At 53.5% G+C, this 26,009-nt stretch overlaps 1 protein-coding gene and 1 long non-coding RNA gene across 6 annotated transcripts; one reads left to right on the plus strand and one right to left on the minus strand.

Moving 5' to 3' along the window:
* Positions 1–186: 186 nt before the first annotated feature.
* SEPTIN3 (septin 3) lies at positions 187–23,959 on the minus strand. 5 transcript variants are annotated; one of them, XR_015253263.1, is made up of 11 exons: positions 20,174–20,314; positions 15,722–15,913; positions 11,769–11,897; positions 11,256–11,337; positions 10,033–10,170; positions 8,528–8,645; positions 7,534–7,629; positions 5,836–5,935; positions 4,139–4,190; positions 1,974–3,848; positions 187–1,570 (listed from the first exon to the last, which is right to left on the minus strand). XR_015253263.1 is itself a non-coding variant. In XM_086712140.1 (11 exons), exons 1-11 carry the CDS (start codon positions 23,932–23,934, stop codon positions 1,505–1,507), a joined length of 2,370 nt encoding a protein of 789 aa, XP_086568266.1. In that variant the 5' UTR covers positions 23,935–23,959; the 3' UTR covers positions 187–1,504. The 5 variants fall into 5 exon arrangements, 4 of the variants coding, with proteins under 4 accessions (XP_086568266.1, XP_086568264.1, XP_086568263.1 ...); XM_086712140.1 differs by lacking the exon at positions 20,174–20,314 and adding an exon at positions 22,632–23,959 and having other exon boundaries at positions 3,755–3,848; XM_086712138.1 differs by lacking the exon at positions 20,174–20,314 and adding an exon at positions 20,730–20,754 and having other exon boundaries at positions 3,755–3,848.
* Positions 20,755–24,066, plus strand: LOC147578859 (uncharacterized). The gene is made up of 2 exons (XR_015253267.1): positions 20,755–21,437; positions 22,269–24,066. It is a non-coding gene; the product is annotated as an uncharacterized LOC147578859 (long non-coding RNA).
* The last annotated feature ends 1,943 nt before the right edge of the window (positions 24,067–26,009 follow it).

The following is a 26,009-nucleotide window of genomic DNA, read 5'->3' on the forward strand; positions in this document are numbered from 1 at the left end:
ATAATGACCGAAGTCCATCCTCAAGCCAAATGAAGAAAAATTGGACTCACAAAATGTTTTCCATCTATAATTTCTGTGGCTACCTCTTACCAAGATGGTCCCTATCTCACCCTTCACCCATGGGTGAGATGATGTAATGGCTACTTTGGCCAAGGAGTGAGCACAAATGAGACACAGGCCAAGCAGTTATTGTTCAAACAGCAATGTTTAGTTGTACAGCACATAAAGTCTAGCAACATTTACACAACCAGTTTGAGTGTCTGTTGGCTTGCTTTCAACTGGGAAATTTAACCATAATGTCACCAAAATGTTGGCTGGGACTGGTAACATTTAAGAAATGGGTCGTTCTTGCATCCCCTAGGCTTGGGCCTCTTGCTCCGTCAGGACTGAGTTGTAGATGAATGGCCCACAAGTCACCAGCCTTTGAGAAAGTAGTGTCCAGGTGGAGATGGTAGGGGTGGGTGGGTGGGGGGAGGGGATCCCATAAAGACACAGTATGTGGGGCAGTGGCAGCCAACATTCGCAAACATTCATGCATCTGATGGGGGGCTCTGCCCTCCGGTGGGCATTTTCCACCAGCCTACAGTGACCGACTGTGGCCAGGCTAATTCATTACTCACATTAACAGGGTGGAGGCGGGGATAGGAGTAGTCGGGGTAGGTGGGAAGGGATCCCTCTTATTGCTAAGTGGACAGAAGGGTGGGTTTTTTTTTTTTTTCTCCCTAGAGTTCCCGTTCTGTGGGGTTCTGGAATTTTCTGTCTGTTAAGTTTTTTTTGTTTTGTTTTGTTTTTAAAGTTTGAGGATAAGGAAGGCAATTCCAGAACTGTCTCTTCAGGAAAACCATTCTTCCTAAGTGGCTGCATTATGGGGGCAGGGGTGTGTGTGTGTGTGTGTGTGTGTGTGTGTGTGTGTGTGTGTGAGACTGCATCCTGGGCCAGCCACAAATGGTGATTTTTTTTAAGTGACCCTAGCCCTTGCTCCCCCCACATCTGTAGTGACCCATCATTATAAATAAGCTTTAGGCAATGAAGGAGACACCCTTGTCCCACACTGGGGCTCACACAGCTGACATCAACAAACCTGACAAGCAGAAAAGTTGCTTTCTTGACCCTTGAAGGAAGCCAAGAGGAGCTCATGCAGATGAACGGGCGGGGAGCAATGCCATTTCTCTTGGAGATGGTTACAAGTAGCTGGTATGGGTTTGCAAGGGCAGAAGGAGCTCCTGATGAGTTCTTTCACCCTACGGATGGGCTGGGACCGGCTGACATGGACGATGGAGGAGGGCAGTGCTGGCGAGAGCTCCGTTCCACTGGGAGGAGAGGGGGTGGTTTGGATAAATGGAGGAAGCCACTGTCCTAAGGAGGCAGCCTGGCCCCTCCAACCTGCTGAGAGCTGAGGGGGGCTGTGGTGGTGGGCTGGGCAAGCACGGCACTAAAAAGGCCACGGCCCCGCAGCAATAACAGCTGGGAGGGATGGAGGGAGAAGCAGCACTTGGAATGGCCTTCATTCAGCAGTGGGGCAGGGGGTGGCTGGCACGGGTGGAAGGACAGTGCCCAGGAGGCCTTCTCCCTGCAGGGGGGTTGAGAACGGTTGAGGGTGTGGAGACCAGCAGCTGGCAGCAGACACATAAAACAGCTTCTCCAGGGAGGCTGAGATCATGGCTTAGGGGTGGCCAAGCACCATTCCCTACTCAACCTCTCCAACGCCCACCACCCCCACCAGACCTCCCCCTGCTTGTCCTAGGTGGCCAGTCCCACGTCTGCATTCACGACTGCCTGCTGTATACACCAGGGATCCCTCTTCTGTTGACATGGAACCACCTCTGGGCTTTAACCCTGCTGCTGTTCTAGGCTGACAGGTGCTTACCCTGGAAGAATTTTGTGGGTGGGGGAGGACGTGTATGGGATTGGTAAACAGCCTCCAGGAAAGACTGAGACCATAGGTTTTCGGTCACTGGTTTGGGGTCACCCACCTCTTTCTCCTGGTCCACCGAATCTTGGTCTGTGTTTTCCTAGCACCTGAGTGACAAGAGACTATAAATGCTGGGATTTGTAGTGGACCAGTAAAACACCTAGGGCTGGACCAGGAGATGGAACAGGAGGTTGTATGAGGTTATTGTAAACTGTAGCAGTTGGTGTTTTCCCTTACCTAAGGCTACATTGTTTCCCCAGCCCCAAGTTTCAGCCACCTTCCAGACTAAACGAGAAAGAGTAACTTGTAAACTAAACAGGGGAGATATATGCATTGATAAATACAGGGCTGAGGGCAAGGCAAGAAAAGGCTAACTGTATGTGGGTATGGTTAGGAATGTCTACAGGGGTCAGGAAGGGGAATCAGGGAAAAGCAGAGAAAGACAGACAGACCGACAGACATGCACAGTGAGAGAGAACAGAAAAGAAGTCAAAAGGGAGTCAAGCATATGGGCAGTGAGCAGCAGAGAAGCCAGCGTTAAGGAGGAAGAATCCTGATGGAGAAAACTGAGGTGCCGTTTAAAATTGGTCTCTGAAGCCAAATCACTGATAAAGGCAAAGATCGTGTATTGCTCTTAAAACTTGTTGAGACTCAAGTCTTCTAGAACTTAACGCCTAAGGAAAGACTGTCTCACTTGACCAGCACATGTGCTTTTGAGCCAGATACTGGGAACTGCGTAACTCGTTGTTTCCTCCTTTGCCCGGGCCAACACACATTCATTGTGCGCGCCAGAAACTTTCTTTCCCACTCCTCCCTGTGGATCTGATTTCTCTCGTAATTTCGGTTTGTACTGTCACGTGCCTTGGCTGTGATTTTATTTTAAGGTGGCCTAAAGTCATTTTTGAAAGTAGACTGGGCATAAATCCTAAATATAGAAATGTAGCTAAAGTGGATTAGACTCAAAGCAATTGAAAGAAGTCAGAGAGGGGCAGGATGAAAGAATGAGGGCAGGGGGAGAAAGAGAGAAAATGGGAACAGAGGTGAGTGAAGCGAGGCACGTGTGCAAAGCAGCAGTCTCCAACCACGACAGACAGTGACAGGTGGTGGTGGGGTTTGGACAGTGAAGGCAACACAGACTCAAGGGTAGAGCTCTCTTCTCCACCTCTGGGCACTAAATCTTTCTGCAGGAACCCCGCTCCGGTCTACCCTGCTCTCCCTTGACCTTCCCTCCCCTAGGCAGTCCTAGCCGCACCCTAGACTGCCACCCCCCACCCCCCACCCCCGCCAGGTCCAGCTCCGAAGCTGTCCTCAGAGGGTCTCTGCAGTTCCAATTTGTGGGCGGGTTCAGAGATAAGGAAGAGTTACCTGTGGCTCACCTGCTCCCCATCATTTTTAAATGAAACCTCCCCTAGACCTCTTGAGTGAGGCACACGGCTTTGTTCTGGGACACAAGGAAAGGAGACAGATAATGGACAGCCATGGAGGAACCAAACTTACAAGGGACTTTCCAGGGAGGGCAGTGAAAATACCTCACCCCTGCACATGTATACACACGCGTGCACACACACACACACACACACTCTCTCTCTCTCTCTCTCTCTCACACACACACTCTCTCTCTCTCTCTCTCACACACACACACACACACACACACACACACACACACACACACTGTAGACAAACTCCACAAACACCAGACAGGCCTGGGGGACAGAGTAGAAAGGAAGAAGGTGGGTGGTGGTGGTACCGGGGTGCGTGTGTGGAGAAGTGGGTATGTGTGATGATATAGAGAAAGGGTCGTCATGGGTTACTGTCGTGGCTTTCCTCTGTGTCCACGCTCACCGGAGGGAGGCCTCCGTTGTCATTAAGCCGCTTGGCCCTGTAGGTCTCATAGTGGATGTTGTGTGTCACTTCCTTGAGGTCCTGGAGGTGGGTCCTGAAGGACAAAGGGTGAGAAGAGAGAGGGATGTGATGAAGGGTGGGAAGAGGAAGAGACTGACCCACATCCGAGGTTAACATGTCACTTCCATGGCCTGGCCCCAGTGACTGGGACCCATGCCAGAGAGCTAACGATACTTCTTCAGCCCCTCTTGCTTCATGATGGGAGCTGGAATGGGGGCAGAGAGCTGTCAGAGAATCCCGGAGACGGAGGAAGTAGGTCTGAACAGATGGCCTCCTGACCCCAAATAAATAAACCTGCCATCCACGGGAAGGGGTGCATCTCACCTGATGACAAAGTCTCGAAGCAGGGCAAACTCACAGTGGTTGAGGTTTTCCACTGTGAACAAAACAAAACAGGTGGTCATTTCACTAATGTAGCAACACCTAGCGGATGAACTTCTGTTCAGATCATGTTGGCATTTAGGAGGGAGCCACAGGACACATAATGTATTGTAAGCCTTCCAGAGGTTTGCTCATCCTGGCACTTCCGTGCATGGGATTTTATTCATTGAGCAAATATTTATTTATTTGTTTTTAAGTAGGCTTCATGCCCAGCATGGAGCCCAACGTGGGGCCTGAACTCATGACCCTGAGATCAAGACCCAAGCTGAGACCAAGAGTCAGACGCTTAACCCACTGAGTCACCCAGGTGCCCCTGAACAAATATTTATTGAGCAGCTACAATAATACGATACTATTCTAGACTCTGTGAAATAACAGCTAATAGGGACAATTTTATTTCCCACTTTATAGGAAAGGAAACTAATACACAGAGGGTCTAAAAATCTGCCCAAGACCTAAGACACAATTCCTATCCTTAAGGAGCTTATAACCTGATTGGAAGGCAGTAACACACACAGCAAATAACTATCGACCCATCTTAAAAAGGCAATGCACTACAATGAATCTAATTCAATACAGATTGAGTACCTACTATCTGCAAATCACTTGCCAAGGACTATGGGGGCAGAAGGGAATTAAGACATGAACCCTCTAGTCCCACAATCTAATGGACAAGACAGACATTCTCATTAAAAGATTTCAATTCAAGGGGTGCCTGGGTGGCTCAGTCGGTCAGGCATCCGACTTCGGCTCAGGTCATGATCTCATGGTCTGTGAGTTCAAGCCCCACGTTGGGCTCTGTGCCGACAGCTCGGAGCCTGGAGCCTGCTTCCGATTCTGTGTCTCCCTCTCTCTCTGCCCCTCCCCCGCTCATGCTCTGTGTCTCTCTCTCTGTCAAAGATAAATAAACGTTTAAAAAAAAAAAAGATTCCAATTCAAGGCAGTGAGAAAATGTATTTAAAAAAAAAAAAAATCCCAACACAGGGCCATAGGCAAATGAGAGACAATGTGGTACAGTGAGATGAACTTGGTTTGGAAAATGGAATAAATTCAGTTGTGGAATTGAAATCTGGGTCTGAAGTCCCAGTTTCACCCCTAACAAGTCATGTGATCTTGGCCAAGACCCTTAACCTGAGACTCAAGGTCCTCAGAAGCTCATGTTCTGAGAACAGTCACGTCACCCTGCTCCCTGCAGAAGGTTATCACCTTGAAAGAGATCGCTAATGCAATTCTTTGAAAACTTTCAGGATCGCTATTGACCTTCTAGAGGTCCCGTCCATTCATAACAAAATGAAAATGGCCACATCTGAACCACCCTTCAGCAGTCTGTCGGCTCATGTCCCCTTTCATGTGAAAACTTTTCCCTGGTTTTTTCAGTGCTCATTAACCTCTCTATGCTCTCAACTCCTTTGACACACGAGTCAAAGTCAGCGTCTCCCAGTCAGGTGCTAACTTGGCCTTTAATCATTTCCTGCCTCTGAGATTCATCTTCTCCATTAGACAGTAAGCTCCTCACGGCAGGGTCTGGCTGGCATTCAGTTTACATCTTACGTGCCAGGACAGCGCCCTGAACTATAGATGCTTAATAAATAAGCGTAATTGACCAGCAACCAGTTTTTCAAGAAGATGCATTGGATTACCTTCGATGATCCCCCAGGGAGTTTTTCTGCCGAGGACCCGCTTGCCATTCACTTGGTACTCCTTGTCGCTGCCCACCACAGCGAAAGGCATGCTCTCCTGCTGACAAACCACACACATGTGCACGTCAACCTCCTGTGCCGTCTGGGCCTCCAAGGACGGCATAGAGTCTTGGGCCTCTAGCCTCGAACTGCACGTTTCTGATGCTCATTCAGTGATCCCACTGATGGCAAGGGGCAAGGGCAAGGCTCTTGTCTCCTGAAAAGGAGTCTGAAGTCCTGGGTCCAACCCCTGATTGCACCCCTACCTGGCTGGTTCACCTCGGTAAGTTGGCCTTCCTTCACCAGGAGAACGCTTTGTACTTTTTATTGCTTTAATGCGTTTGGTTTGGCTTGGAACAACTCTGAGAGCTAAGAGAGGATAGAAAGACCTCTCTTAAGTGATACCGACCCATCTGACGACCACGTAACTGATGCTTCACACTACCTCGCATGAAACCTACTGGCAGAAGCCCACGTCCGCTGACCTCTCAGAGCTCCAAGGCCACTGTCTGATGTTCGTGGGCCCCTCCGCTCCCCCAGATGGGCTGAATGTTCACCAAGACAGCCGTTTGTTCCCAAGTCCGTTTGCCTGATGTGTCCTTGTTACTGGACAAATTAACTATTATGGAAGCTGAGGACGTATGACCGTGGAGAGTTGCTTCTCTGAAACGTGAGTTTCAGAAAGACCTGATAAAGGTGAGCTGCGCTTGTCTTAAGATTGAACTTATTCTCAAAGAAGCAGCCTTGTCTCAACATGAAAAGAATGCTTAATGAATGGGATGTATACGTTTTATTTTCACTTGATCATTTAGTGAAATATTTCCTTAAAAACACTGAAGATTTGTAGGCATCGTTTTTTAAATGATTTCTTCACTTTGATGGGCTTTTCCAATTAACCTGTACGTGTCTCAGCTATATCAGGTAAGGGGCTTCTGGTAGATTATTCACCCTTAACCCAGGAGGAGACACAAGACCATAGCAAGTAAATGATCTGTCTTAGGTCACAGTGGTTAGTAGAAAAGCCCAGACGAGAACTCATGATTATGATGTAAAGTCCCAGAATTGTAGAAGTTTGACATTGAAAGGGACCACGGAAATCACATGAAGCCTTAGCATCCCCAGGAGACACCCCAGGGACTGCTGAGAAGACAGTGCTCTGTGCCTGTGTCGCTGAGCCAGAGCAGCTCTGTTTTCATGTTTCATATACAGAAGGTCTGTCTGATGTTTCATTTTTTAAAACAGTTCCTCTAGGGGAAAGAAAGCCTCTAAGCCACTCAGCCTGGGCCCTGCACTTTATGGAGGGGACACTGAGGCAGAGCTCTGACTAGAGCATAGACACCTTGGACCCCAGCCTGATGCTCTTCCTGTCCATGCCCTTCCATCAACCACACCCTGGTTTTGCCAGGCCCTCTGGGGAAAGAACTTTTTGGGTGGTCTGGGATGGACACGAACTTTGGCTTTCTGGGTGCAAAGTTCACAGTCCCGGCAAGGGCCCCAGTCCTCATCCTGTCCCATGTCACTTCTGGTCTGGGTCCGGAGAGGTGGGGCAGAGAGTATGAAAGGGGAAAAGCAGGTGGAAAGACAGGAGGGGTACACGATCCACATCCCACTGGTAACAAGGGGGGCATTTGTGTGATGAACAGAGCCCGAGGCACCCACCCGGATTTTGTCATTCTCCGTCTTGTCCTCCAAATCCTCATCAAATTCCTTCTGTGGGTAGAACTCGATGCCATTTACTTCAAGCTCCTTTCGAACCTAGGGGCAAGGAAGAGAAGCATCAAGGTAGCCAAGTGTCAGGATAATGCGGGGAGGGGGTGGGGTACGCTCACACAGGTGTGAGTGTGTGTGTATGTGTGTGCACGTGTGTGCTGAAGTCAGAGGGATGAATCAGCCTGTGCTAATCCAGTCATCTTCGAACTCCAAGGCCCTGAGCAGCAGGAAGATCCTAATAAACATGAGCCCCAGTCATACAGCTACTACAGCCCAGCCTGAGCTGAGGAACAGTCTGGGGGTGCAGCTTGCTCATCGCAGGGTCCATAAGATTAGGATTTAGACAAGCTGAGTACAGATTCCACATGGGCAGTGCTCATGCTACTATGTGTCATATTCCTGTTTGCAGGGAAGAGAAGTGGGGCTCCCCACCCCAAGCCTATAGGTCTGCCCTCTCCCAAAGCTCGACTTATGTCTCACCTCCTCCAGGAAGCCACCCAGGACTTCTTCAGTGGTCTACCTGATTGTAATTTTTTTGAAGGGAGCAATGTCTTTATACTTCATCCACATGCCCCTACCTCCAACCCCATGCATCCAGCACAGGGAGGAGCTTATAGAAGACACTAATAAACACTAGCGGGAAGTTAATTAATTAGTTTAGCCCTTCAAGCAAGCTAACATCGAGGAGTGGTCTCTCATGTGTATGGTGGTTTATGTATTCAGTGGTCTCTGCCAGTAAGTTTGGTGGCTGGGAAGAAGGCAGCCTGAGGCTGCAAACTTCTCTTTGTCCATAGACACTGTCAGCCCAGCTTCTTTAATGGCTAAATAGGAGCTGGGTGGGCAGCGGGGGGGGGGGGGGGGTATAATAATCAAGGAGAGGACATGGTTTGGACCAGAGGAGGGGGAAGGGTGGGGACAGGAAAAGGAGGAGGGGCCTTCTCACCCTTTGCTTGAATTCAGACTTCTCCTCCAGGGTCATGGTGTCAGCCTTAGCAATGACAGGGATGATGTTCACAACTTTGCTGAGGTGTTTCATGAACTCCAGATCGAGAGGTCGTAAGCTGGGGCCCAGAGAAGGTGGGGTGTCAGAGCCACCCTGCCCTGCCCCACTCAGCCGCTGCCACCACTCCAGGGCCACCCTCGGGACAGAGGGACTGGGCCGGGAAGACTGGCTGAGGCCAAGGGGCTGCTCCGTCTCCTGACAGCCTGCGGAACAGACTCCAAGTCTCTGCCCCACTTGGACCACCATCTCCCTTTCTCTTCCAATCCTGCCCCTCCTCTAGCAGCCCTACTCCCACTGCTCCTTCAGAACAGCTTGCCTGCCGTGGGGATCTTTTTCTCCTGGGAACAGCTGTGGACTGTCGTCTCTGCCTATGTGTCCTTGGGTCACGGTTACTTGTTTATCTCATTCTGCTAATGGGACAGCACTTTTTTGTTGTTGTTGTTAAGTAATCTCCATGCCCGACGTGGGGCTGGAAGTCACAGCCCTGAGATCAAGAGTCACGTGTTCCGCCTGGGTCTCCAGGCGCCCCCAGGACTGCACTTTTTGATGGGCCTTCTCCCAGCCCGCACTTAGTCCTGCAGGGGCCCAGCTGGGGACCTTGGCTCTCCTCATTCTGAGGGCCCAGCTCCCCCGAGGCTCTGGGGCCCCAGTCTGGCTCTAGTTCACAGTCCCGGGGACTTACTAAGTCAGGCTGTCTGCTGGCTTGCTCTGACCTTGGGTCCACATTCCAGGGAAGGATAAAGCAAACCTTTTTATTGAGTCCCTGGGCCCCACCCTCAAACACCTGCTGACTACCTGGTTCCTCCAAACCTGGGGGTCTGCCTTGCCTGTGTCGTCCTCTCAAGAACTGAACTCTGGCCCAGCAGACGGGCTCAGTACTAAGCTATGGAAGGCATGCCCGCGTGCCCACTTGGATCTCTCTATCCCAGGTCCGCACTCCTTATCGTGCTGTCCCATCTGCGACTCACAACTGGACTTCCCAGCATGCTCTGCTCGTTGCCAGCCTTCATCTCTAGACATGCTGGGCTGGCCACCCACCAAATGCCTACAGCGGGGTCCCACACCCACCCCAAACACCCACCCCAATTCAACAACCCTGCCTGCTCCCCTTTTACTCTCCTGCTGCCCATCCCCCACCCCCAGCCTTGGGCAAAGCAGAGATCTACTGAATAAGCGAGGAGCCCTCTGTGTTCACATGTCGACCCCTCTCTGCTGGCACAGTTGTGCTAGAACACCAGTGGGCAGCATGGGGGGCTGGTGTTGGTCAGCTTTACTCTCCCGGTAAGAAAGTCAGCCTTTTAGGGGGGGGAAGTCTAGGGGATCACGGGGCCATGACTACACTGGGGCTCATCCGGGGCCCCAGCTGAATCCAGGGATTAGTTATCCACTGGAGAATGACGCAAACCAGAGCTAGGTGTGGCCATGGGCATGGGACTGGTACATACGAGTGTCCCGTGGGGGAGATAAAGTAGAGGCAGCAGTGGACACGAGTGTCAGGGATGCGTTTCTTCCTGGCAATGTTGACCTCCTCCTTCAGGAACTTCTCATACTGTTCATTGATGTACTTCTCGATGGGTTCCCAGCTGGAGGGTGGGAAGAAAGCAGACGGATGTCCCAGAAAGACAGGACTTGGGGGCTCACCTTAGACATGGTCAGGCAGCAGGGCTCTCACATCCCTCTCGTTTCTACCTCCCCTGGGGGGCCTGGGGTGGGTTGCCCACCCTCCCTCAGGCTCCCACGGACGGCTTTCCTCATCAGCAAGGCTAGAACCCCCATGGAGACCCAGTCCTCTGACTGGGCCAGAGGATCCTGCAGAACCCCGCCCCACTCCAGAAAGCAACACACACTCTCCCCACCTCCATTCCTTATTAGCTGGGAGGCTCTGAGGAAGTCTCTACCCTCCCTGAGGCTGTTTTCTCACAACTAAAGTGGGAGGACCCACGGCTGCCTAGAGGCACGCACAAGAACAGAGGTTTGGTCCTTAACATAGCAATGGCATACAGAAAATATTCAACGTGGCAACAACTCATTACCCTGACTGCTGCCAATGTTACGATCACCTTTCTCCCTCAAGGAGCATTCAAAACACCAGGAAAGAGGACGATCGGTCACTTTTCCAAGAAGGCTCCAAGTTGTGCTGTCCAGGGGCCCTGCCTATCCGTGGCAGAACCCAGCTCCCTCACAGAGGAACAACGGTCTCCATCCCTATCTGGGAGCAAACTTCTGCCTGGAACTTCCCATCTACATTCTGCACAGCCCTCCTTGGCTGCATACGCACCGCAGCTTTGCTCAGTGAAGTCCCAGAGGCTCTCTCCTCATAGAAATGGCCCACCCTCCTCTCTTCTTCCAGGGCTAAGACATTGCCCGCAGGCCAAGCTCTGCCACAGCCTTCAGATCAGCCTACCACCGCTCCCCTTGTTCTGCCCACCCTGCCCTTCGGCCACCTGTAGGTAACCCCACAGCCCAAATCCCTTCTGCACTGGCCTCCCACCAGAGCCTCTTCCCTCGCCTCTTTATAAAGCCCCTCTGCGGTCCGTTAGTAAGCCTTCCCACTTAACCCCTCGGCATGAAGGGTACAGATGGCTCTCGATGGGAATGAATCTGAACCATGTTCAGCGTCTTCCTTGCAGAGTCTTTAGGGCAGAAATCTCACAGGGCAGACATATACCAGTTTTCATTGTTGATCTGGTCTCCGAAGCCCGGGGTATCGATGACCGTCAGCTTCATTTTGACCCCGCCTTCCTCTATCACTGCGGGGGGGGGGGGGGGGTGAACAGAGAAGGCACCAGGGAGGTCACTCTTCCAGCTGATGCCGGGTAGCCTGCTTCCTACCGGTCAGGGAGACCCAGGCTCCTTCCTTCCTTCCTCAGGACCAATTACTGGAAAAGTTGAGTTCTGGGTCTTCCCACCTCCATAGCTCTATTCACGCTGTTCCCTGCACCTGCCGGGCCCTCCCGGCTTCTTTCTGCTTGTCTACCTCCCACCCTCGTTTTATCATCCAGCTCGAGCCCCACCTCTTTCCTTTTTAATCCCCCCTCCCTTTTCTAGCCAAGGAGTTGGCTTCACAGACTTCAGACCTCTGTTCTCTTCTGTCCTGAGATTGCCTTTCATTTGCCCGTCTCTCCCTCTCTGGCAGAGACCCTTCTGAACAGCGGCCACAGGGGTCCTGCCCGGTCCTCACCGTGCCCAATAGCTTTGATCTCCACAGTCTTGGGGATCTTCTCCTCCCGGTTCCAGCTGGAGGCCTTGCGGCTCACCTGGGATTTGAAGAGCGTGTTGACCAGCGTTGACTTGCCCAGTCCACTCTGACCTGCCACAAGACAGGAGGAGGGTGACACGGTGGGGAAGACCCGTGTCCACCTCCTGAGCAGGCCATCTCTCCCATGAGCCTACAGAATTCTAGAGCCTTGATCCAGGCCATGCCCCCAGTTCACCATTCACTGGGGGCAAAGGACTAAGTGGGAGAGAAGGCAGGTGGGAACAGTTCCCTGGTACTGGAGGGGGACTTGGGACATCAGTTGAATTCCACATTCTTTCCTCCTTTCCAGAGTTCCAGGACCACTGGGAAGGGGGAAACCCTCTGTATTTGTCTAGTGTAGTGACATTCTGTTTTGTTTCTGCTCCACTCACGTTTTTAGTCTTTAATAATCTAAATGTCACGGCGGAACTCCTTGGCCCTCTGATACTGCCTCAGTGCATACATAACATCTGCTAGCAAAATTTGCCTTTGAATCCCACAGCCCTGTGAATCCCATGGCAGAGCTCTCTTTATCCCCAGCTGAAGTGCTCCTAGAGAGATTAACCCCCACCTAATAAAATATGTGCAAGGTAGGGCACCTGGGTGGTTCAGTCGGTTGAGCGGCCGACTTCAGCTCAGGTCATGATCTCGCGGTTCCTGAGTTTGAGCCCTGATCGGGCTCCGTGCTGACAGCTCAGAGCCCGGAGCTTGCTTTAGATTCTGTGTCCCCTCTCTCTCTGCCCCTCCTCCCAGGCTCGCTCTCTCTCTCTCTCAAAAATAAATAAACATTAAAAAAAATTTTTTTGAAGTCACATGCTCTACTGACTGAGCCAATCAGGCACCCCATTTTGACCTGTTTTACACACATCGTGCAACAGCAGATTTCATTCCAAGGAGGAGTTTTGCAACTAAAGGGTACTTGAAAACCACTGGCCCAAGCCGTGCTCCTCTTTTTTTTTTTTTAATTTTTTTTACATTTATTTATTTTTTTTTGAGAGACATAGAGAGACAGAGCACAAGTTGGGGAGGGGCAGAGAGAGAAGGAGACACAGAACCTGAAGCAGGCTCCAGGCTCCAAGTTGTCAGCACAGAGCCGGACACGGGACTTGAACCCACAAACCATGAGATCATGACCTCAGCCGAAGTCGGACGCCCAACCGACTGAGCCACCCAGGCACCCCCGTGCTCCTCAAACTTTTACATGCACAAGGATCACACAAGCAGGCCCTGCAAACTGCTGAATGGTGTCAGCATCACCTGGACGCTTGTAGGAAATGCAGGGTCCCGGGCCCCGCCCCAGCCCTATGATTCAAAATCTGCACTTAGGCAGGACTTCCAGATGAATCATGAGCACAGTAAAGTCAGAAGTGCCGGCCTGGGGGCCCCTGGGTGGCTCAGTCGGTTAAGTGTCTGACTCTTGATTTCGGCTCAGGTCACTATCTCACGGTTCGTGGGTTCGAGCCCCGCGTCGGCCCTGCACAGACAGCGCGGAACCTGTTTGGGGATCTTCTCTCTCCCTCTCTCTCTGCCCCTCGCCTGCTCGCACTCAGGTACATGCTCTCTCCCTCAAAAAAATAAATTTTTTAAAAAAATTTTAAAAAGAAGTGCTGATCTAGGGCATCCCTGTGGTATATTCAGAAAAGGACCAGGCTGGGGGGGGAAGAGCCTAAAGCTCCAGACCCAAATGTGCTCCTTCCCTGAACACCTTGGACTGGCCGCGTTTGCTCCCCTGGTTTCTTTACCGACAACGCGGTGGCAAGCGGGGGAGCTGATGAGACCAGAGATAGCAAAGAAGCTGCATTTCTCATTCTAGCTGCTCAATCGGTAGTAGCCACCAAGACCCATATGTTAAAAAGACTACCCGTCAGCTCAGTCCTGAACGTGAGCCATGGCCGATCGGCAGCGTCTCTCTCCAAGGCGCGGATGGAGAGGCAGCCCGTGTAGCCTGTACGTCTTTCTCATTCCTGGTCTGGTTGTTTTCTGAGGTCTCTTGCTCACTAAGTACTCTTGAGTGCCAAGTGCTGTGCCAGAATTGGAGGTGGAGAGGTGAACAAGACATCATCCTTACCCTCAAGAAGCCATTTAGCATGAGGAAGACCAAAACATAATAAGCAGGAGGTTACGGTATGTCACAATAATTGCTATGAAAGAGATAGCCCCGGGGCATTACAGCAGCAAACTGGAGGGAATGTAATCCAGTTTTTCTGCAGTCGAGGACTTCTAGGTAGGAGCAACAACGAAGCTGAAACCTGCAGAGTAACTTTGAAAGACCCAGGAGAAGCTGGAAGGGAGTTCTAAACAGAGGGAATGGCATAGTCAAAGGCTCAGAGGCAGGGAAGAGCACAAGCAGAGTCCAGGGAAACTTTCCTCACAAGCAAGGAGGAGAACGCCAGGCTGGAGGTGGTAACAGGTGAGTGGCAAGGTAGCACCCAGACGAGGCTAGGAGTTTAAGTCCTTAAATCTACTGAAGGGTTTTAAGTAGGCTGGGTGACCTGAGGAGTTCTGCAGGTTGGAAAAATTATTCAGTCACTGATGGATAATGGACTGAAGCAAAAGGAAGACAGAGGACCAGGAGGGTCACTGCCCCTCGAAGTGTGGCCTGGGGGCCGAGGTCCATGAACCATTTGCTACTCATTCTTGAGATAAGAAATTTGCACCAGAAAGTAAATTGACCTTAACACGAAGCACACTGTTTAGTTCAGTTGATGGGGCATTTTTCCTTTTTTTTTTTTTTAACATTTATTTTTGGGAGACAGAAAGAGACAGAGCACAAGCAGGGGAGGGGCAGAGAGAGAGGGAGACCCAGAATCCGAAGCAGGCTCCAGGCTCCCAGCTGTCAGCACAGAGCCCGATGCGGGCCTCGAACCCACGAACAGCGAGATCATGACCTGAGCCAAAGTCAGACACTTAACCAACTGAGCCACCCAGGTGCCCTTCAGTTGATGTTTTTTATAGCAAGACTTGTCAGATGATTTAAACTCCAGCCAGCCCCTTATCTTTGAGCAGCACTGGGTCCAGTGGCTGTGGCAATCCAGGTGGGAGACCTAGTTCAACAAAGAGTGGTCACAGTGGAGATGGAAAGAAGTCGACACACCTAAGGGAGATTCACAAGGCAAAACTGACAGGTCTTGATGACTGATTGGACTGGGGGAGAAAGGAGAAAGAAAGATGATGCCCAGGTCCCTGTTTCAGCAACTGAGTGAATGTCCTACTGATATCAGGCAAGGGTCCCTTCCTGCTCTTACATTCTGTGACCCAGCGACACTACTCAGTGACCAATCAATGTCCTGGAAATTCTCTTTAAACCTTAAAGTACTACAAAAGAGCAGAAACAAGACCACCCTCGGGGTGCCTGGGTGGCTTAGTCAATTGAGCGTCGGACTTTGGCTCAGGTCGTGATCTCGTGGTTCGTGAGTTCGAGCCCCGCGTCGGGCTCTGTGCTGACAGCTCAAAGCCTGGAGCCTGCTTCGGATTCTGTGTCTCCCTCTCTCTCTGGCCCTCCCTAGCTCATGCCTGCTCTTTCTCACTCTCGCTCTCAAAAATAAATAAACACCAAAAAAAAGAGTAAGATCACCCTCTATCTGACACCAGCGGGAAAGGACACTGACGATTTCCCCACGCCGCACACCTGAAAACAGGCTGAGCATGCCTAAGAGGCTGCCTGTGTCCGTCCACCCATGACGGGGCCAGGCTGACAATCCACCCAAAGTTCCCACCCCTGGATCAACTAGTCTTGAGAAGAGGCTTAAGCTTTTGTGATCAGCATCGTGAAATCTTTCCTCCCGGAAAAAGCTCATCCTAAGGAAGCCAGGGCTGAGGCCAATCCTAGGGAAAGAAACAGGATCCTCAGCGCTGCCCGCCACCGTGGCCTCCAGTGACCCCATTGCCTTTCATACCGACCACCATGATGTTGAAGTCGAAACCAGTCTTCATGGTCTTCTTGCGCATCTGCTCGATGATGGTGTCGATGCCAATGTAGCCCAGCAGGTTTGAGTTGATGCTAACAGGTTTCATGGGCACTGCCGGCTTAGGCCTGGGCTCAGGCACCAGCTCTGACATGGCTGCGTCCGTCCTGGCCTCCGGGAGCCCTGCAGAGCCAAGGTGGGAGAAGTGGGCTGGAGGCAAACAGAAGTCGCACAGAAGCTACGGTATTGTTCTGTTGATACAGAATTACAAAGAGTTGGGACTGGAAGGGACCTCAGGTGTCACCCAGTATGGGCACCTCATTTCACGGAGAGACCGAGGCCCAGGAGGAAAGGCCTTCCCTAAGACACAGAGCAAGTCAGATGCCAGATTGGGATCAGTACCCAGCCTCTCCAGCCGCTGGGGCACTTTCTTGTGCACTCGCTGCTCCGAAGCATGTCTGTGTGTCCAGTCCCAGGCTTCTCCACCTTGGTCCTGTTGACATTTGGGGCTGGATAATTATTGCAGGGGGCTGTTCCGTGCACTGTAGGGTGGCATCCCTGATGTCAGGTGTGACAACCAAAAATATCCCTAGACAGTGCCAAATGTCTCCCGGGGGGAGCATAACCCTAGTGGCGAACCACCAGTCTAAAAGATATTTGGGGTTATTCTGACCTGACTCATGTCTCCTCAGATAAAATGCTAAGACCTTTTAGGATACTGAACCTAACATCTATTAACTGTCCCTGACCTCAGTTGCTCTGTCTTTTAGAAGCAAATAGGGTTACCCCCTCACACCGCAGGAGTACCACCCCTGCCCCCAGCTTCCGTGTCCCCTCTGTTCCATGAGCACCACCACAAAGTAGGGGTGTCTGTGCCCTGAGGGGTCCCAGACATCATCCTAGCCATAGTTTTAAATCTGTGGAAGGAATAAGTCTCCCCTTTCAACCAGTGGGAAGAGGATGAGACGCAGCCAGATTGGAGCAGTCACTTGCCTAAGATGACGTAGTGTGTTCATGGGATGGTGGGTAGCAAAGGAATGATGGGTAGCAAAGGAATGATGGGTAGCAAAGAAAGAGGAGGCCGAGGACACAGCCCTTCTCTAGGAGGGAAAGGCCAACATCCCTCTGGGTCTGGCAGATCACAGGTATGTTTACACACAAGAGAAATCTGTGTGTTTCCTTGCAGGACCAATGTCTACCAGGGTAGGCTTCAGTATCGAGCAACTCCATTTTCCCATCCATAAAATGGGTACGTGTGGTACAGCGGAACGAGCCTGGCCCTGCTACTTGCCAGACGTGTGGACTTGGGCAAATCATCCCCCCCTCCCCCTCCCCCTCCCCCTCCCCCCGTGAGCCTGCTTCCCCATCTGGAAACTGGACAGGATCATGATTAAGGCTGTGGTGAGCATTGCATGAGCCATGATGCCTAGAAGCCCCCAGCACAGTGCCTCACACTCACTCCCGGACCCTCTTGCTCCTGCCCCTTTCAAGTTCACCAGCTTGTCAGCAGGGCAAAATGAAGTGGGGCGTGTGAAAGCAATGCTAATTACACAGCATAGTTATTGGACTCCACGCTCCCTTAAGGACCTCTTCCAGCTTTGCCCTTCTGGAATCCTGTGGTTCCTGCAGATTTCTCAGGCTCACAGGGAGAACCGACGGAGCAGCAGATGGGCAAGAGGGGGGTGGGGGGACAGGAGTGCCTCCCTCCCCCACCCCCAGACTCAGCCAGGAGTCTGTTCTCGTACCCCCACCACCTGGCCCTTCCACCAGCCCTGGCAAGACTCTCTCTCCCAATGGGAAACTGTTCTTTCCTTGTCACTCCCGGGCGCAGCCAAATCTGACAAAGCCTGGGGACCTCCCCAGGGCCTGGCGTGGCTCCCTCCTACCTCCTAGGAAGCTGTTGCCAGCCAGGCGGCTCCAGGCAGCAGCAAGATTGGTTCAGCCCTGCAGCAGCTGACTCTCACAGCCTGGCCTGCTCCTCCACTCGCTGCACGTGGCTCCCAGGCCCCACTCTGCACACCTGCACTGGAGGCCATGCCCCACTTTCCCTGCCCAGCTGCTCCCACGGCTGGCCCAGGCCCCTTCCCTCATGCCTCTACAGCTAAGCCCATTCGGTCTCACAACCTATGTTGTGAGACAGATCCATCTGGGGGCGGCTGGGGGTGCGGGTGGGTCTTACCCTGTTCTACCAACTTGGAAAGTGAGTCTTGTATTTCTTCAAGGGGGATTTTGTTAGTATCCTTGTAAAGTGCGTGCCCTTAACTATGGCCTGCTCTGCTCTGGCCCGTCCATGGCAGCATCCTAAAAGAGCATTCCCAAAAGACAGACCCTGGTGGCAAGAAGGGGCTGCCTACCAGATTCCCAGGCAACTTCCAGGACCACCAAGCACCTACTAGCCCCCGTGGGCACACCGTATAGAGCACCTGATGGCATGTTACCTCCCTCAAGCACATGCCAATCACATGCCAGCCACATGCTAACAACAACGCATCTGCCACGAGTACTGCAAACGTGTGGCGGGTCACTATGTCACGACCTTTGCTGGACGACCCTTCCCCACCCCGGCCTGTGGCTGACTCCTACTCCTTCTTCACCATTGTGCTCAAGGGCTACCTCTGGGACACCCTCTGCTTTCCTCCCTGAAATGGGCGCCCCTGTTCAGTGCTTCCTTGTCCCCCCTGAACACCCTGTATTCATCACGTTCATTCTTTCCCTCCATCCCTTCCAGGACATTTCATATGCTGCCAAATGGGAGCCTACTCCAGCCAACCCGAGACTTAATACCAAAGAGAATTTTGGACCCCAAACAAGGACCTTGCCCCTGAGGGTCCATCGTCTGCTGAGGGTGCCCGACAGCTCCCAGGAACAGGACAAACACTGCTCTGGAGTTGAATTCTATAGCTCCATCCTCTGCGTGGACAGCTCCCTTGGTCCCACCATGCCAACCCCAGATGGGCAGCTGGCCCAGGCTTGACTCCCACCTGGATGACCCCTGTGAGCTCAGTTGTCTCTTCAGGAAAATGGGCATAGTACCTACCTTGCTGGGTTGCTGTGAACGTTATGCAAAAGCACGGACATAAATTACCTGGCACCGAACATAGGTTAGTTCCCACCCTTCTTCAGGGAAGAGGCCATGTCCCATTGATCTCTGTGCCTCATTGAAACTAGCATAACACAGGCACTCAGCAATGAATGAATGAATGATTGAATGAATGCCTCACAGGGAGACACCTGTCATTTCAGAACCATCACCTTTCTTCTCCCTCACATGCTGTTCCCTTTGAAGAGCAGCTGACCCCCCAGCCAGCAAATGGCTCCTGTGTCGGCCACAGTCAAAGGGGTAGACTCTGTTAAGAGAGACCCTCTCCCTCCCCTGCAACAAGGATGCGGGGAGGGGTTCCCCAAAGGTGGGAAGAGCTCAGGATGAAGGTGGCGGGATATAGTTCAACTGCCATCCTGCCTAGATGGTCCCTGGGTTCCTCCTAAGCTCCCAGCTCTCCCGGGGTTTCTGGAGAGGAAGAGGAGCTCTCAGCGCCCCCCACCCTCCGACCCCCCTCCAGGAGCCACCTGCCCCATCAGTGCTCTGGGAGAGGCATTGTCGACCTGACTCAGCTTTGAGTCCCCCACAGAAACAGCACCCCCCTCCCCAATGCCAAGCAAGGACCCTGGCGCTTTCTTTTACAGACAAACAAATGGCTTTGTCTTTGTCTGGCCCAGGGACCCCACCCCTCTGTTGGGAAGGTGGCAGCAGGGGGAGGGGATCTTTCCAGAACAGCACCTGCCTGGGGGGCGAGGGGGTTGAAGGGTCTCTCCCTCCCTTCCTGAACTGGAATCTTCCCCTGTTCCCAGCCCTAGCAGCCTTCAAGACCCCACCCGCACTGGCAGAGGCAATTCCAGACCGCCCCAGCTCCAGCCCCGCTCCCAGAAAACGAATCACAGAAGATATCTTAGTCCTTTCCCATTCACAGTTGCAAAGGGCCCTGGGACACCCCCTTCCCCCATTCCCAGGCCTCTGGAGCCCAATGAGTTCCCTTGGAGACCACCAGCTGTCTCGGTGCCTCTGCCTGTGTCCGTGTGCGCCTGTGTGTGGGGGAAGGGTCTCTGTGTCAGAGTACAGGTCTGCCATCTGGCTGTAGGTGGCCCTGATAACCTGTGCGTGGTGTGCGTGTCTTGGTGTGCTCCAGCGTGGGGCTTTCTGTGTGCATCTGGGTCCCCGCTTGTGTGTCCGTGGATCTCTGCATCTCCCCGCGATCCCGTGTGTGCATTTCCTCGGGCACGTATATCTCGGGGTGTGTGCCACCGTGTGTGCGTGTGTCCGTGCATATGTCACCGTGCGTGGGCTCCTCGGCGCATCAACCCTCCCTCTGGCAGCACCTCCAGCCGGGCTTTCCGGGGCCGCAGCCTCCTCCCAGCGGGCGCCGGTGGCCCGGCCGGCCGCCCTACCTTTGGACATGAATCCTCCTTTGTCTCTGTTCCTCCCGGGAGATGCTCAGGGCGCGGGGCTGCAAGGCTGAGCGGGGCGCGGGCTCCTCCTGGGCAGAGCGGCCCCCGCAGCCGGGCCTCGCCCCTCCGCGCTCTCCGCCCACCCGCCCGGCCCGCGGCCCGGCCGCGCCGTCCCTGCGCCCCGCGCCGCCGCGCCCGCCCCGGACCTCGCTTCGGCTCGCTCGGCGCCGCGCTGCCCCTGCCCGCGCACACGGATGCCGCCGCCGCCGCCGCCGCCGCCGCCGCCGCCGCCGCCGCCACCCGCACCACGTGACCCGCGCGCCTGTCGGCCCCGCCGAGGGCCCCTCCCCCTCCCACTGCGCCCGCGCCCGCACCCGCGCTCCCCCAGCCCGCACGCGGGAGCGGGTACCGGGTTCCGGCTGCGGGCGACGGGAGGGGGAGACGGTGGCGCGCGGGTCGCTATGCCTGCAACTCGGGATGCCTGGCCGGGGGGAGGTGCCCGCATCCCAGTCCCGAGCCCCGCCCGCCCCGCCCCATCCCGCTCCCGGCCTCTTACCCTCCAGGCTGGGGCGGGGCGGGGGGCGCCGGGGACCGGTGGCTGCAGCGAGCGGGCGATGCGCGCGCGAGTCACGCGGTCAGTGGGGATGCTGCGCGGGCTCAGCGCGCTTCTGCCCAGGCGCGGGCGCCTGCGGAGCCCTGAGTCAGGGGCCCGGGTTCCAGGCCCGGCTTGGGGAATGGTGAGCCCTGTGACCTTGACCTGGTCGGGAACTTTCCTGAGCCTCCATTTATCCATCAGGAAAAAAAAGGTCATGCATTCAGTCACCATTAATGGACAGTGCAGTGCCAGGCCCTGGGGGCCACAGGGACGAAGATGACCATTCTAGTTCCAGCGGGGGAGACAGGAAAGCTGGACTGTCCTAATGGAGAGGGCAGGGGGTACGCATAGGGTACTCCGGTGGGCATTCTGGGGAGAGAGGGATTTTGGAAGAGCTCATGGGGAAGCCTGGGGCCAAGACAGAAAGGCAAATAAATGCTGGTGGGAGGGAAGGGAAGGGCACTCTGTGGATAGGGGCAGCAGACGTGAGCAGACCCAGAGGGGTAAGCAGCATGGTGCCGTGGACGACACCGCTCCTGATGCAGCCAAAGCAGAGAAAATTCCAGGTGGAAATATAGAGCTAGAGGCTGGAGAAGTCCGAAGTCTTGGAAGCCAGGCTAAGGAGCTGGACTTTTGAGGGAAGCCAATGAAAGTGCTGCCATCGAATATGTGAGTCCCTATGGCAGTTGCATGGAGGACTGAGAGCCCTGGGGGAGGTGGGGGAGCAGGAGAGAGCTGTGGCATCACAGGGGCAGAGGGTTGGAGCAGAGGGGGTAGACAGCCAAGTACTGAGGAGGTAGATCAACAAACTTGGAAATAGACTGGTTGGGTGAAGGAGAGCAAAAGATAATGAAGAGGAAGAAACCCAGGCTTCTAGGGTGCCGGTGCTTGTAGCTGAGAGAGTGAAATCAGGGAGCAGGGTCCGTTCAGGAAGAAATGGGCTGTCAGGGTTGAGGGGCCCCACCGGAAGACCAGGGCCTGGGAGAGCTGCCCCAGACTGAATGTATGGGGCAAGATGAGGAGGGTCTGGCTTCCCAGAGACCCAGTTAAGGCACTGACGGATGGGATGCTTTCCAAGCTCCAGAATCTGAACCTGTGCGATGTTGGGAATGTTGGGATGGCCCAAAGAAGAATTCCAAGATCTGGATTCCCACTAGCTTATTGCCACCAACCAGCTGCATGACTTTGGGCATGTCACATCCTCTCTGAGACCAAATGATCGTCCAGCCCTTGTGTTGGCCTACTTAAAGCTCTGTGCAGGACTTGCATACGTACAAGTCTCCAACTTACCTTTTGGACTAAAGGGCTAGGGGTAAGGGATCAAGGAAGAACATGCCAGGTGAGGCACCTTTCGAGCAACAGATAGCTTCTTGGAAGGCTGAATGTGCATGAGTTAGAAGGTCTCAGGTGAAGTCACTGCTCACATCGAGAGGAGCACTATAGTGATGGCTGTCGGACAAATCACCACTTCCTGACGTGCTGGTCTGTATTTTCCTGCAGGTGGTTTGCTTTTAAAGCTGGACCCACCTACAGATCACCTGACTCCTCCAGCTCTTCAGGGAACAAAGAAACAACCATGGAAGATACCAAAGGAAGGACCCCGCGTAATTTCTCCTTCACAAGTTACCCCTGTACACTTTCCTTCTGGTGACTTCGCTCTACCTCACCTCTGATTGGCAGGTTGGGACCCAGCTCAGAGTGCATCCCCTGTGTTCTGCCCGTCAATCTCATTCCCCTTGCCCCCAGCACATTCATCTCTGACCTTAGTTCCACCTCCCTTTCCTGACGTGTCCATCTCTTGGCCAATAGATCCTGACCCCCTACGGCAGCCCACCACATCCCCAACCAAGCTCTTTGCATTACCTTTGGTTTCTCTGGCTAGGTCCAGCATGATGGGCTCTGTGGTCCCATCTGTCACAGCATCCACAGTAGCACAGTCCGGGGCTGGGTCTGTGCTTCTGCTTGGCATCAGTGGGTAGGTGGCTGATGTGGTCAGGTTAATGACTCTGTCCAGTGTGGTCTCCCCCATGGCTGTGCCCAGCTTGCTTGTGTCCAAAGCAAAAGAATCTGTAGTTATGTCTAGCTTGGCTGTATTCGCTCTAGCCAAAGCCATGGCTGTGTCTGTCCTGGTGGTGCCCAGCTTGACTGCACCTGGTACCACCAAATCCGTGGCTGTACCCCCTGTGGTTGTATCTGACTTGGCTGTGCCTGCTGTAGCTATGGCTTTGCCCAGCTTCTCTGGGTCTGGGGTTACCAAATCCATGACCGTGTCCAACTTGGTTGTGCCTTCTGTAGCAAAGTCCGTGGCTGTGCCCAGCTTGGTATCCAGAGCAGGGAACTCTGTGCCTGTATCCACTGTGGATGTGCTTGGTGCGGCCAGATTGATAGTCAAACTAGGCCTGTTGGTGACCATCGTAGTGACATGTCTGACTATGCCTGGCCTGGTTGTGTCCAGAGGAGCCAAATCCATGGCTGTCGCAGGACCCGTGGTGGAGGTGGCCCTCTGGAGATGCAGCTGGGGTCTTGGGATACCCCTGGACCGGGGCTTGCCTCTTCCTGGAGAAGTTCTGGTAGTCACGTGGGCAGCCACTGGGAGAGGGTGTTTCTGACCCACTGAGCCTGGCCCTGCAGGGCCTGGTGATTTCTGGGCTAACCGGGATTGAAATGGCAGGGCCAGGTAGGAACTCACCAGGGGCTTCTCCACTATGGGCATCCTGCTGGGTTTGGCCAATCCTGGGTTCCCTGGGCCCTCAGAGTGGACTCTGCCCCCTGGCACTAGGGAGACAGATCGTGAGGCTGGGGTGGGCAGCCTCCCTCCTCCATGGGTGGCAGCCTCCCTGCCCGGGGCGGGCAGCTCTTCCCAGTGAGAAGGCAGGGGGCCCAAGGGCCATGCCTGGCTGTTCTGACGGAGTGTTAAGGAGGTGGAGCTGAGTTTCCGGGGCTTGGTCTCCGGTGAGGACACACTCCAGGCTCCGGCTCCCGGGCCCGGTCGGCCGGAAGCCTGTGGGATGTGGCTTTGAGGGAAGGCATCCAGATGGATGGTTTTCCTGAGGACAGGGATGAGGGGTGACACCCCTCCAGGGAGCTTTGAGGAGCGGGCAGGGCGTCCCAGCAGGTGGCTGCGGGAGAGGGAGTTTCCAGGGCTGGGGGCTCCATGCTGCTGCATCTCAAAGCTGTGATCCTTGCAGGTCTTGCCCTGAGGCAATCAACAGAGAGAAGAGGCCAAGCAGGGGTGAGGTGCTCAGCTTGCATTTCTTGGATTCCTAGTTAATAAAGAGCATGAAAACTTCTTTGCTAAGTAGCAGACTAAGTTTTAGTTGCCGGCGTTTGCCAGGGTCTTAGGAAACAAGACACTATTTTAAAATGTAAAATATTTAAGTTAGGTGAAATGTTACAGAGTAATTGTTCGTTAAAACACGATTACCATTTTAATATTATCTAGCCACTAAGGTATGAAATAGTTTCAAAAATTGTTCGGTTTGTAATTGAAAAAAATGGGCAAATATATATGCATATATATAAAGCTTAACTCTAAATATAATTTTTAAACAATGAGAAAACAGAAATATATTACAAGAAATACATTTACAAGAAAACTTGTGGGGTGCCTGGGTGGCTCAGTCGGTTAAGTGTCCGACTTCGGCTCAGGGCATGATCTCACGGTTCGTGAGTTCGAGCGCCGCGTCAGGCTCTGTGCTCACAGCTCAGAATCTGGAGCCTGTTTCAGATTCTGTGTCTCCCTCTCTCTCTGCCCCTCCCCTGCTCACACTCTTGTCTCTCTCTCAAAAGTAAACATTAAAAAAAATAAAGAAAACTTGTAATATATCAAGCTATAAAATTATGGGCTCCTCAGTGGCTTGGGTTTTATACTAATTATCAAAAACACAGATATCTAAAAGTTAAAAAAAAAAAAAAAAAAAAAAAAAAAGCACTACCAGTCTTGGGGCCTTGGTCTGAAGGGGACTTGTTCAGGGACCCTGCAGGAGGGCAGTGGTTATTGGGAGCCTGTCTACCTGTCTTTTTCAGGAGGGGCCAGAGTGCTCTGGGTTCCCACCCATGGTAGCCAAAATAGGAGTCCAGGCATCCAGGTAGGAGGCCGAGGGATGACCCATTTGGCTTGGAAACAGAGTCTGCCTCTGGGGCTTCTGCCCAGAACCAGGAAAAAGCCCCTGGCTGCTGGAGCTGCAGAGGCGCCTGGTGAAGGTGAGGCTGGGGAGGTGAAGAGGCAAGTGCTCGCGGGAGGAGGCTTGTCCAGTGAACAGGCCACAGTCCCTGCCCCGGGGGGAGCCCAACATCCCCAGCGGTGCCAGGCAGTGAAGCAGGCAGGACTAAGCTGGAGGTGAGCTTTGGACCAAGCATTAGCTCAGAGGAGAAAGGTTGGACCAAGGGGTTGTTCACACCAAAGACCAAGCATTAGCTCAGAGGAAGAAGGTTGGACCAAGGGGTTGTTCACACCAAAGACCCAAAGGTGAGGGTGTGGCATCTTCCTGAAAATCCACTGTGGGAGTCCTAGGCTGTAGGGGGTGGGACGGTGGTGCAGGGAATAGAAACCACGGGTGCAGTGAAGACCAAGCCAGGCCACAAGGGCGCTCAGCCCTGGAAGATGACCTCGTCAGATCTGCTGGTGGGAACAGTCACTCCCATGCAGTATGCCAGAGGGATCAGAGGGGAACGGAAGTGGAGGCCAGGAGAATGGCAGGGACACTGTTGAAACTCTGCATCTGGGGGTGGGGCTGGAGAAGGCTGCCCAGCCCAGGGATGGAAGTGACAAACCACCTGGAGGTGGGGAGAGGTGGAGGTCAAGGACCCTGGCAGGTAGTCTGTGTGGATGAGCCATTCCCCAAGGTGGGCTCCAAGGCCCCCAGATGGCCAGCCTGTACACACCCCGGGCTCCATCCAACTTACCTGTTGTAACAAAGTTGTTTCTATTGCTTTCTTTTTTTTATGTTTTATTTCTTTTTGAGAGCAAGAGAGACAGAGCACGAGCGGGGGCAGGGGCAGAGAGAGAGGGAGACACAGAATCTGAAACAGGCTCCGGGCTCTGAGCGGCCAGCACAGAGCCCAATGAGGGGTTTGAACTCACAGCCCTCCAGATCATGACCTGAGCCGAAGTCAAACGCTTAACCGACTGAGCCACCCAGGCTCCTCTCTCTTGCTTTCAACACAGCAGGCGGGGCAGGCCTGTGCTGGCAGGAGGAGTTCTCAGGAGAGTGCACTGACCCTAACGCCAGGTCCCTAAAG

The sequence above is a fragment of the Puma concolor genome, chromosome B4 (assembly GCF_028749965.1).
Source record: "Puma concolor isolate L17-30 chromosome B4, mPumCon1.1.hap2, whole genome shotgun sequence".
NCBI classification, from domain to species: Eukaryota; Metazoa; Chordata; class Mammalia; order Carnivora; family Felidae; genus Puma; species Puma concolor.